The 13,892-nt window shown below is 37.3% G+C and overlaps 1 protein-coding gene across 1 annotated transcript in view; it reads left to right on the top strand.

Annotated features, from left to right (window-relative positions):
• LOC145415407 (UDP-glucosyltransferase 2-like) overlaps positions 1-3,755 on the top strand; it is a 42,307-nt gene extending 38,552 nt beyond the window's left edge. Inside the window, exon 7 of the mRNA XM_080284690.1 lies at positions 3,464-3,755. Within this exon, the coding sequence (XP_080140816.1) occupies positions 3,464-3,755 (292 nt within the window). The remainder of the gene's footprint in view (positions 1-3,463) is intronic.
• The last annotated feature ends 10,137 nt before the right edge of the window (positions 3,756-13,892 follow it).

Raw genomic sequence — 13,892 nt, 5'->3', positions numbered from 1 at the left:
ATGCTGTGCAGTGCTACATGGATGTATAACAGTTGTTCACTCATATTCTTGATGACATTAGCCTAGCCGCAGGCTGTGAAGACTACAAGAAGTAAGATATGACATAATCTTACTTTGTTTTAAATGAAAGTGTTTTTCCCAGGTTCCACGCCAGAGATATAAAATGAGATGCATCTCTCAGAGAATGCAACGCCCACGCCTTACACTCGATCAAAAACCAAACCCGTGACCGTGGCCTGTGACTATGACCATTGATTCATTGCTCTTAAAATCGAATTGCTTTATCTACCTTACCCAAAGCCTATCCCCAAGTTTGGTCCAAATCCTTTCAGAAGTGTGTGATTTAACCATACCCTGTGATCTTAACTTTTAATCTAATGTTCTGAAAAAAGAATTACTTTATTTGGGGGCAAATAAACCCTTCCATCAAGTCTGGTCTAAGTCGAATCTAAGTGAATTGATAAACCGAACCTTTGATCTTGACTGGTGATCCTACCTCAGACATTTGTTCTTAATATGGCAACACCTTATCCTTTCCTGCCCCACAACCCTTCTACCAAATTTGATAAAAATGGAATCACAGCTGCATGAGCTGAATGTGTTCACCTATGACCTTTTTCGCCCAAATTTTAATAAATAGTTCTTCATGTGGTATTCATTCATTATACAATATTTGGTAAAGTTTTATCCTACATTTTCCCATAATCATGCGAGCGGAGAGACAAAAATAAAAATAAACTTATTAAACGCATGATCACGATGAGTTTTCGTGTCCAAGTGTAATTCGTATAATAATTTGCATCATTGGCCAGCTCTAGTTGTAGAGTAATAAATCGCTCATTTCTTTTCACCCGCATAATCATGACATTCAACTCAGCTTACTTGAAGCATAACTCTGCCACGACAGTCAAATAGCTGTCTACTTCCATTGCCCCTCACCACCCTTGCACTGGTAATGCTTCTCCTCTTTCCTCTTTACTTACCACACAATCGCATTCTTTCTTCCTCTTTCCTCGTCTATCTCTGGACACATGCAGCTGCGTCATCTACCTAGGGACATTATTCTTTTCACACATAAATAGGAAGTAGAGGGAGTCCTGCCAAATCTTACACATCACATCTAGAGATTATAATCTTTCCACTTGGTATAAAATTGTTAATTTTTCCATTCTGAATACTGAGGTGTAGGTAACTTGGCCTAAGACTCATTTCCCTTTTCAAAATGCTGATATGTAGCAAGATATTGAAACAAATATATGATACCAGCCACGAAGTAATGTGGAAAAGATCTGTAGTCGTTTTCAGTAACAAAACGCCGAGAAATAAACTACAATTGGCCAAAAATCTCCGGCAGATTAAAATGGACAAATGACAGCATTCACCAAACCTATTGGTATATACGAGGGAGAACTTATTCAAAATGTAACAGTAATGAATTGATGGGGTCTTATGGGATTGCAGTAAAATTCGTTTTTTGAAACATTATATACATTTCCCAAGTCCAGTGTTACAGATAAGTGCCAGTTTCTACTAACACAAACACATTCGTCCGATGAAACTTACATTTCGCAACTGTTTCTGTTGGATCAGGTAAAAACCTGAATCACTCTTAAATCGTCACGTTCGATAGAAATATTATCAACGTTGTCCTGTGTTCTTTTATAATTTTTGTAGTTCCTCAGTACCAATTAAACTAAGTATTAATTTCGCCATCACACACACACACACACACACACACACACACACACACACACACACACACACACACATACAGAAAATTCACTAAACTCTACTGGATGGAGTTATTGCTATTCACAAAAAGCCAATCCATCTTAAAACAAGTGCATTCAGTATTGCCATGATATACAAAGTCTCCTACCGGATGATATCCATACATATTTAATAAACTTTGAGAGCAGATGAACTGTTGATCCGCGTGACACACCTTCATGGTATGGGGGACAATTGTGTGAAGGTAATCAAAATCTGTCCATGCATGTGGAATTTACAGAGCAGACACGAAATTGCAGACGACCTTGTTTGAGCCCCAAGTGCGACCTTAACCTTGGGAGTAGATGGCTGGTTGTTGCACGCGACACACAATAATGGCATGAGAAACAATTGTCTGAAGATATATCAAAATCCGTCCAAGCATGTGGAAGTTACAGAACTGACACGAATATGCAGACGTACTGAGGTACAGAGGTACTGAAGTGCTGAAGTACTGACGAAACCGTGCAAACCTATAGTCTCCGACCGGTTTCACAGGTATGGGATTTATAATAGATATATATGTTAAACAGACTCAGAAGCCAACGCCACCAGGTGTATGTCTTTGCCCCCATGCTGAGTTACCTTTGTACTCCAAGTTTCAGCCTCCTGGGTGCTCCGGTATGGCCAGCTATAAAATTTATATAACATACAACCTACAACGAACAAGAATTTTAGTATATATATATATATATATATATATATATATATATATATATATATATATATATATATATATATATATATATATATATATTGTGTGTGTGTGTGTGTGTGTGTGTGTGTACTGGCGTGCTTTTGCCTGTCTGGCTTCGCCTAAAGTAAAGGCCTCATCATTTCTTTGGCTTCTCCATGGATCCATGAATCCATGGCTAAGTGCCGTTTTTTCTTCTTCATAGCTAAAAGGGAAACTAGGACAGTTTCCGTATAATTTTGATCTGTTGAGAGCCTCACAATTTCTTAATAACTTGTACGTTTTGATTCTGCTGATATCTCTTACTTTTTCTACGTGGTGTTCCGTACAATGGTCCTTCTGGTATGACAGACTCTGTTGAATGCTCTGGACGTTCTCATGGCAAGTGGCACACGTCAAAGGGCCTTTAACAACTTCTGCTTTTGTCAGTATCTATTATATGAGGGTCCACACAATGGTAATTCCGGCACGATGCAGTATGCGGACGATTTTTTTTGGGGGGGGAGGGGGTGGATTGGGGGGGGAAGAGAGCTACATCATACGCCAAAAGGTCGCTCGCAACTTCTGCTTTTGGGGTCTTTTGTAAATATATCTCTTACCATTAATAATAATGATGCTGCACACAATATTCGCACTACAGGGAGAACGACTAACTGACAAACACGAATTATTCAGCAAATATATGCCTGACCTAACTGGGCTGTAGAATCCAATTAAAGTCTGGGAAACACTGATCTATACAGGCGACGCATTTAATACTTATAAGTGGTAAGAAAGAAAATATAACCAAATCCCTACTTGTTTCTAGGCAATAAACAGCAGAGAAATTCAAGTACAAATAGATCTCAGTAAATGCATCACATAGCAGGAAATAGCTGTCAGAATACTTGCTGGGAGATGTTAGACGAACATTAATTATTCCATATTTTAAGGTCGAGTCTCAAAATGAAAGGGCTAAAAAGGTGTTTGACTGTTGCTAATGCTTACTATCACATACAGATATCAAGAGAGACTGACTCATGTGTCGGCCGCAGTGAAGGACCAGCCAGAGACTCCTGCACAGCGGGCGGTATGGTGGGTGGAATATACAATTCGTCACCACAAGTCTCCTCACATCGTGTATGCTGGCAAGCGACTCCACCTTCTTCAGTACATCATGCTTGATATTCTTCTTTTCTGGCTCTTCATCTTGGCTATCCCTACAACTCTTACTCTCTTCTGTCTCAGGAAGTGGCTCAATACGCATTACTCAAAGAAACAGAAAACTGAGATTCGGGTAAAAAGAGATTGAGTTTGCATCATAGAACAATCAGATATGCTTTGTTCAAGAAAAATGAAACATTACTGTAACATAACCCATTGCTGTGGCATAAAGAGTCCAAAATAGCCATGTGTGAGGAGCGAAGTCACAGTTAGCACGTTGTACCATAATTTGTGTGTTATGTGCCAGTTTCAACACTGGCACATAACACACAAATTGTCTTCCCTAAGCCGTTGTTGGCCTGAGAGTAGATTTAATGACAGTCAATTTCAGCATCAAACGACGTTTTTTTTTTTTTTTTTTTTCGTAACAGATCCATCCTTACTTAACTGTTAACAATGTTATAAGTGGATTAGAAATTGACCACTGTTCCTTTAACTCTAGGCTCAGCCTTGGTGGTGGGATTAGAGATGGTATTTAGCTTAATAAGCATTATTTAGATGATGCTGATCATTTCAGAAACATTGTGGCACTAGTTTGAAAATCTCAAACATAATACGTATATTGCAGCCCTCTAGACCCAACTCATGAATGGGAAGTCGCGGCCCACGGGTTAAATATTTGTAACCCTGCTAAACACTGCCTTTATCACCGAACATAGGTTGTTTGCATTATTCTCTCGGTAACATTTAAGGAAACTTAAGACCACCTTAGTTTGCAGTTTTCTTTTTCTTTTTTTTTTTTCATTTATCTTTGATCTTCATTGAATTCTTTATGTAATTTGCGAGTGCATTAGCATGTATCGATTTTTTTATTGTTTAAAAGATGGTGAAAATCTTTTTAAAAGGCGTAATTGTTTAAAATCTGTAACGAATGCCACTTCGTGGTGGTGAAGGAAGACAGATGGATGCATTCTCAGAACGCTGTTAAAAAAAAAAAAAAAAAAATCCTTTAGCAGTGCCTATTTATCCAAACCTAGCGTAAATTTTTGCAGTTTAACATTACCTTATTTGTCCTAACCTAACCTAACCTGTTTTATGTTAACCATACAAACATCCTAACCTAACCTATCTTTTATGCAATCATATATTCCATGTGTATAGACGGATCCTCTTCATGCTCGAAAATGCGTTTCTATACACATTTACAAAATCACTGAATCAGTGCAAAGGATTACATATTTTTTTAAAGGTGGTTCTGTCTCCTTAAATATTACATGTTTGTTTTTTTCTGTGTTCAAGTGTGACATGTGTAAGTAACAAAAAAACACATTGTTTTAATATGTTAGCAATGCAGTCTCAGGAGAGTACAAAAGACAAACCTTGCAAACCACTGGGACAAATAAAATTTGTAAAAAGTAGAAATCGAAATAGAAAAAGGGATGAACTTCAATGAGTTTTCATTACCACAGACATTATTAAACTCACTCAGAATTCAATTTTATTATCAAGTACTGATGAGTAAGAAAAATACAATTACAGCACAGCCATTAGAGTAGTTTATCAGGCCAATAATATTGTAGTACGAGACAATAGTTTACTTCAAATGAAGAAGCGCCTATGTGAATGCTAAAATTTCAAGATTAATATATGTTTGACAGATATCGACTGAATACGCATTTTTAAATATGGATATCCATGAGTGCCTTCATTTTCATTTCTGGTGTTCACAAAGTGCTAGAATTTGGGTTCATAAATGAGACACGGGAAATCATTACTTTGATGAAGTATAGTTTTTTTTTTCCTAATAAATAACATTCTCTCTCTCTCTCTCTCTCTCTCTCTCTCTCCCCTGCTGATTCATTATCTTATTTCAAAAATTATATGTACCCTTCTGTTAAAAAAAAAAGCATATACAGTCGTACACAAACTGTAAGACTGTATAAATCCAAATGTATAATTACGTATGTAAAATATGAAAAGATGACGAGTGTTTAGTTCTATTTAATCGTCAGAGTCCCTTTACTAAGAGATTCCTTTTGTCCATTAGGTGATGGCGCCTGGCCTTCATTCTTCTAGGAAAGTACAGTAATCCATTCTCAGACATGAAACGGATCAGACTTCAATTGTTGATATATAGCTTATATAAAAATAACAGTTAGTACAGGATGAAATACATATATCAGTCAGTGGAATGGTACACTGCCATCTCCTTTTATTGGAAATACAAATACCAGTGTCATTTATGATAGTCGAAATAAACTCCACTCTAACTGTGCATGTACAGTAAATGATCATTTGGGTGGACAGGGGTAGTTCGCAGGGACAAATACGTGTTCTTTTTAACATTTTATTTGCACCACTGACATAATCCATTTGGTTCATATTCTTTTCGACAAATTGGCTAGGTTTCCAAAGTTGCCACGTTTCACCTCCTCTCCTGCAGTTAAGTGAAATTCTTTACTGAACTTAATTATAATTTTGTAACTGTTTTAGGTTGGTTTGGAGGCAAAGTTATAGCATAAAAATATGTACTGTATTGTAGTGAGGGTAAAACTGACGATATACTTACATAATTCATGAAAGTATATTTAAAGGTTTCACTTCCACAACAAGCATTTGAAAATATTCAAAAAAGAGATCTGTGGTGATTAGATGCGGAATGCACAGTTATTTTACACTCATATTTTATTAGATAACGTAATTACAGTGGTCTCCTTACATACAAGTTTCAGTTATTATACAATTAAGTGTTAAACGACCAGGCGCCTGGTGGTTTAGTGGGTACTTATGGCGCTCCAGTCGGATTGAGCCAGTGAAGGTTTATATCCAGGGGGTGGTTGGGATTTATTGCTCACATAATGCCACTCAGGGATGAGTGAGGCTGGTCACTCTCATTTTAAATGTCAGGACCAATTGCCTAGTGCCCGGCTCCTACGCACCTCATGGGGCAACGTAGGATTGGATGATGGATGGATGGATGAAGTGTTAAACGTGCCATAAACATCAGGAAAGATTCTAACATCCTGATCTATCTCTTATGGAATAATATTTTACATGTGTACTGATGGATCCTCTTCATACTCGAAAATGCATTTTTGTACACATTTACAAAAACACTGACTCAATGCAAAGGGATTATATATATATATAATTCTGTTTTCATGAATATTACTTGTTTGCTCTGTTCTGCATTTAGGTGTGAGATGTATTAGTAAAAAAAAGAAAAGTCTTAGTTTTAATATGTTAGCAATGTAGCTTCAGGGAAGTACAAGAGACTAACCTTGCAAACCACTGTGACAAATATAATTTGTAAAAAGTAGAAATCGAAATAGAAAAAGGGATAAACTTCAATGAGTTTTCATTACCACAGGCATAATTAAACTCACTCAGAATCCAAATTTATTATCAAGTACTGATGAGTAAGAAAAATACAATTACAGCACAGCCGTTAGAGTAGTTTATCAGGCCAATTATATTGTAGTAGGAGACAATAGTTTACTTCAACTCAAGAAGCGCCTATGTTAATGCTTGTAATTCAAGATTAAGACCGTATATTTGACAAATATCGATTGATAACGCATTTTTTAAAACGGTTATCCATGAGTCCCTTCTTATGCATTTGCTGATGTTCGCAAAGTGCTAGAATTTGGGTTTATAAATGAGACATGGGAGATCATTACTTTGATGAAGTTTTGTTTTTTTATGAGAAGTAACATTCTCTCTCTCTCTCTCTCTCTCTCTCTCTCTCTCTCTCTCTCTCTCTCGCTCTCTCTCTCTCTCTCTCTCTCTCTCTCTCTCTCTCTCTCTCTCACTCTCTCTCACTCTCCTGCTGATTATTCTCCTGATTTCAAAATTATATGTACCCTTCGGTTACAAAAAAAAGGGGGTTTCGTACACAAACTGTAAGACTGTATAAATCCGAATTTATAATTACAAAGGTAAAATATTAAAGGATGAGTGTTTATTTAAATTTAATCGTCAGTGTCTTTCTACTGGGAGATTCCTTCTGTCCGTCAGGTGATGACGAGAATTACAGTTCCAGCCGTCACTCTTCTAGGAATGTATAGTAATCCATTCTCTGATATGAAACGGATCAGACTTAAATTGATGAAATATAGCTTATATAAGAATAGCAATTAGTACAGGATGAAGTACATAAATCAGTCAGTGAAATGGTATACTGTCATCTCCTTTTATTGGAAATATAAGTCTATCTATCTATCTCTTGCCAGGCGCCATAATCCCCTAAGGGATGGCCATTTAACTTTGAGTTATTTATTTTAAGGGGAGGGGCACTAACCCTCCACCAACGCACTTGCTGATATTTATGATAGTCGAAATAAACTCTGTTGTAACTGTGCATGTAAATGATCATTTGGGTGGACAGGAGCAGTTCACAGGGGCAAATGTGTCTTTTTTTTTTTTTTTTGTAACACTGATATAAACCAATTGGTTCACATTATTTTCTTGACAAATTGGCTGGGTTTCCAAAGTTGCCACGTTTCGCCACTTCTCCAGCAAAGTGACGCAGAAGCTGAAAAAGGGGATAATGTGTGTATGGGATTGTTGCATTGTGGACAGTGAAGTATGAAATACATAAGAGATGTGTTAAGTGAAATTCTTTACTGAACTTGATGATAAGCTAATTCTGTGTTTTAGGTTGTGTTGGAGGGAGATTTATAGCATAAAACTATGTACTGTAAATTAGTGAGGATAAGTTTGATGATATACCTACACAGGTCATGAAAGTATACTTACAGGTTTCACTTCCACAACAGGCATTTGAAATTAATCAAAAAAGAGATCTGTGGTGATCAGATGGGGAATACACAGTTATTTTACACTCATACTTTATTAGATAACGTAATTACAGTGGTCTCCTCACATACGAGTTTGTTATTATACAATTTTAGTGTTAAACCACCAGGCGCCTGGTAGTTTAGTGGGTAATTAAGGTGCTCCAGTCGGATTGAACCGGTGAAGGTTTATATCCAAAAGGTGGTTAGGGTTTATTGCTTACATAATGCCACTCAGAGATGAGTGAGGCTGGTCATTCTCATCTTAAATGTCAGGACCAACTGCCTAGCGCCGGGCTCCTACGCTCCTCATGGGGCAACGTATGATTGGATGATGGATGGATGGATGAAGTGTTAAACGTGCCTTAAACATCAGAAAAGATTCTAACATCCTAACCTATCTCTTATGGAATAATATTTTCCATGTGTACTGATGGATCCTCTTCATACTCGAAAATGCGTTTTTATACACATTTACAAAACCACTGACTCAATGCAAAGGGCCTTTTCTTTTTTTTTTTTTTTTTTGGTGATTCTGTTTCCTTAAGTATTACTTGTTTTGTTCTGTGTTTAGGTGTGAGATGTCAGTAAAAAGAAAAACAAAATAGTTTTAATATGTTAGCAGTGTAGTCTCAGGAGAGTACAAGAGACCAACCTTGCAAACCACTGAAACAAATATAATTTGTAATAAGCAGAAATCGAAATAGAAAAGGCGATGAACTTCAATGAGTTTTCATTACCACAGGATAATTAAACTCACTCAGAATCCAAAATTATTATCAAGTACTGATGAGTAAGAAAAATATAATTACAGCACAACCTTTAGAGTAGTTTATCAGGCCAATTATATTGTAATACGAGAAAATAGTTTAATTCAACTCAAGAAGCGCCTATGTAAATGCTTGTAATTCAAGAAAGACCGTATGTTTCGCAGATATCCATTTTTAAAAATGGATATCCATGAGTTCCTTCATATGCATTTGCTGATGTTCGCAAAGTGCTAGAATTCGGGTTCATAAAATTAATGAGACACGAGAGATTATAACTTTGATGATTTTTATTTTTATTTTCTGAAAAGTAACATCTCTCTCTCTCTCTCTCTCTCTCTCTCTGGGGGCAAGGTGGCTCAGTGGTAGAGCATCAAGCTCGTAATCGGGGGATTGCAAGTTCCAGCCTCGCCCGGGACTGCCGTGCCGGGAGTGGTAGCGCGCTCCTGTACAGTAACCTAGCGGGGCTATATGATCCAATACAGGGTCTAGCTCGGGGGAACGCCATTTCTCTCTCTCTCTCTCACCTGCTGATTCTTCACCTTATTTCAAAATTGTATGTACCCTTCGGTTACAAAAAAAAAAAAAGTTTATACATTCGTACACAAACTGTAAGACTATAAATCCGAATTTATAATTACATAGACAGAATATGAAAAGATGACGAGTGTTTATTTTTACTTAATCATGAAAGAATATTTACAGGTTTCACTTGCAGTACTAGCATTTGAAAATATTCAAAGAAGAGGTCTGTGGTGATCAGCTGAGGAATACACAATTTTTTTTGCACTCATATTAAATAGATAACGAAATTGGGAGGGGGGGGGGTCTCTTATCAAACCAGTTTCAGCTATTATACATGTACGTGTTAAATGTACCATAAACATCAGTAAACATCGTTGCATGATAAGTAAGTATATTTGTGTGTGTATGATGTTTTCTACTATTTCATAAGACTAAATGTGGGGTCTGGTAGACCGAAAAAAAAAAAAAAATTCCTGTGAGGGGGGGCACCCATGCACCAGAGTCCTCTTAGCCTAAGAGTTAATATTTCCTTTACATCTACACGCATTCTGCAGAGAGATGGAATGAGTGAGTCAAGCGAATGAGATGAAGGTGTGACATGAGGTCAGCTGAGAGTACTCGTGGACGGGGTAGAACGAGGACGAATTTATTGAAAAATGATGAATGGAGACAAATACTGTAATTATGCCAGCTTCCATAAGTGGGATACGAGTAAGCAACAACAGTATTCTGTGCACAGTAAATCTATGTTTGAAGAGGCACGAATGCAAACTGATTCATGCAGAAAAATATCACCACTATGTAAGTGCAGTGACACGACCACACATGTGGTTTTCGCACAGATGACGCTCAGCTTCTAAAATGTTGCAGTGAAAAAGTATCCAGTTTCTGCTCCTTTCTCGTCACTGCATTTCTGAGTGAGGAGTCTGTGTATGTCACTGAAGCAATCTTATCAGAATGCAAGTATGTGAGGGCCATTGTAATGGCATACTAAAACACCTTCTTTGATGTAAAACCGTAAGTGGAATCAAACCTAGATTTAGATTATTAGCAGAAATACACGTTTTTAATCCAACCAATGGATGTTTCAGAAAAGATGAGGTCCGTTGCAGGAAAAGACAGCCAGAATCAACACTTCCCCATGCTAGCCAAGTACCCGAGAGAAAAGATGTTTGTAGTGAAAATAATGCATCTGAAAATGAATTACCTATAAAAACTAGTTTTATGTATGTCAGAATCAGTGTTAGTCAACAGTATAGGCCAACAAAGTGAATAAAATTGGCATATCCAGGAACATATCCTCAGTTACTCTGATGAATTCCCATCAAGCACTGGGGGTTTAACTACTAAACCTGGGACAGAGGAATAGTGGGAAGAAAACACTCTACCAGAACGCAACTGTGGCTTCACACATGTATTGCTGTGGTCACCAAAAAATATCATCTCTCCTCATCTCTCGACACCGGACACATACCTTTCTAACAACAAATTGCAGTGAGGTGGAAGTAAGTTGGGAGGGCTTAATGAATGATGGGAAGAAGTGAATGGGTATCTTCGTGTGTTGGAGGCTGGGATTGGTGGTGGGAAAGAGTAAAGATGTTTGGCTCGACATGTGATGTAAAGTGGTGAATGTGAACTAAAATTTGGATTTTGTTTAGTGGATGAGACTCAGGAATCTACAATTGTGATGACTCAGAACCAGGTATGTGGCCTATGAATGCACCTGGACTGAATTAAAACATTTTAATTGACTTTGACATCGACGTTACCAATAACCCACACAGAACTTAGCAAGTTGTTTACAAGTCTTAACGGTGTGGAGGCAACGTGTGTGTGTGTGTGTGTGTGTGTGTGTGTGTGTGTGTGTGTGTGTGTGTGTGTGTGTGTGTGTGTGTGTGTGCGTGTGTGCGTGCGCGCACACGCCCTCTTAGTGAATGGTACTACTGTGTACGATTGTCTCTGTTTTTCTTGCCCGCTTCTCTCGGTATGAAGATAATTCGAGGAAGAATACACTGCCGCATTCGGGTTATTTAATTATGTTGTACATCGAATATGTACTCTCCTATTTTGTTGTTCACACTGACCTTGGCTTTAGTTCTGTTATTTTGTGTGCCAGACTCTGGACATAGGTCTGGTGATAGTGCTTCCACCGAGGCTCAACAGTTTTACTCAACGTGCCACACATCTTCACATTCACCACTTCTGTAGTAGTAATTGTTGCTCACAAGGAATACATTTTGTCTCATTCAGAAATGATGTATAAACGACGGCGTTATTATGACATGTTGTTGGATCTTATGGAAGACCAGAAAAGATTCTTTATACAAAATTAAGATCATCAAACTGTTTCTTCCTCAACCTGGATCAAACTACTGGACATTTACGTATGTAAAGTTAACGATCTATCTTCTGTGACAGCGCTGTATTGTTTCATTTGTGCATGATAATGTACTATGAGTACTGTATATACTTCGGCAGGATCTGATCTGCCAACATGTGCAGTTCTCTCGAAGCACCACACACGGTCGAATCGCAATTACCCTTCGAATATTCACCTTGTTAAAAATGGGTTTTGGTAGGTCTACATGTCATAAAGACTTTGTATCATAAAGCAGCGACTTTGTATTTGCTTGTAGAGGCGTATATTTTAGACTTGTGGTCGAGCGGCTTTTATATCTTGTAGTAGTTTCCCCACCAGATGTCATGTAGTGACGGGAGAGGTAAAGAATAGTATGGGACTATTTTTATTTGTCTTGGAAATATTAAACAGGTATAATAGTATAAGTCCTGGGTAGCTACCTCCCTGTCTCGCTATCTCTCTCTCTCTCTCTGTTCTAAGGCTAATCTCCGTCTCGACCTCTCTCTAGGGTCGCTTGTCTCCTTCTAAACTCTCTTTCCTAAAATCTGGTGTAGTAGGGTGTGTGTGTCACGTATGTTCCTCATGGCAACAGAACTTTCTCACGAGAGGACTGCTGACAGCTAACTGCATCATCTCCTTACTGGCCGCTGTCGTCAGCTTTCCTCCGTGTAAGCGTTTAGCGCTGCTCGCTTCTCGCAAACACAACACCTTCTCATCATTTGACTTCCTGCTTCTATCTGTCTCTCTATCTATCTATTTATTTATCTATCTATTATGTAGTCCTATATTTGCTCGGCCGCGAAAATGGCGTACCATCGACATTTAATAGTTATAATATATTAATACATACTACATACACATTATAATGAACTTATAAGCTAATTAAGTGAAATACATAATATTGTAAAGTAACATAATTGTATGAATATTGTATACATATATTATTCATAGTAAATAGTGATTATTCAGTAATATTACATTTTAAATAAGTTGAATACATATTGGAATAAATGCATTAAAGTAAATTATTTAACTGTAATACAGTATGTACTTGGGTTATTATAGTGAATTGCATACATGCAAGAATAAAAATAGTTTAAAATTAAGATTATTGTAAGAGTTATTAATATTTCATTCAAAGATAATGGTACTGGTTTGTCATATATGGGTCATTCTTCTTTGTGTTATTATTATTATTATTATTATTATTTTTTTTTTTTTTTTTTTTTTATATAATTAATACTATATACAAAATATATACACTTCATTCAGGGTGGTTAACTGTGATGTTAACTCTCCCCCCACTAAACAATGACTCCAAATTAGCAATTCTTGCATGCATTCTGTGCATGGCCAACAGCAATACTGCAACCACAATGCAGATAATTATAAAGACAGAAGGTGCTTGGCTATACACATAATATGGGTTGAACATACTCAAACTCAAATCTTCCCAGGGCTTCATAGTTTCATTGATCAGCTGCATAGTTTCAAACTTAGGTGAAGTCAGCTTAATACTTGTGCTCATGTTTAAGTTCATATCAGGCAGTGGGTGGAAATGTTTGTGTGTATGGTTGATAATGGCGTAGTGATTGATGGTGGAAAAAGTAGACATGGATGGTGTAAATACCGCACAGTAGTCTGGTGCTATGTATAATCCTGAGGCTGATGTATGAGATGGTGGTATATCTGGACAGACTATGTAAACTGATGTGTTATGAGGGAAATAAAAACTGCGAGTGTCCAATGCGTTGAAGGTGTACAAGTTTATCTGGAGCAAAAGTGAAGTTGCAATGATGATGAATATTGTTATTGCTGATGATAGCCATTTCACAAGG

The sequence above is a fragment of the Coenobita brevimanus genome, chromosome 102 (genome assembly GCF_032717465.1).
Source record: "Coenobita brevimanus isolate Jiangsu-jjx chromosome 102, ASM3271746v2, whole genome shotgun sequence".
Taxonomy (NCBI): domain Eukaryota; kingdom Metazoa; phylum Arthropoda; class Malacostraca; order Decapoda; family Coenobitidae; genus Coenobita; species Coenobita brevimanus.
This window is presented reverse-complemented; position numbering and strand designations above follow the sequence as displayed.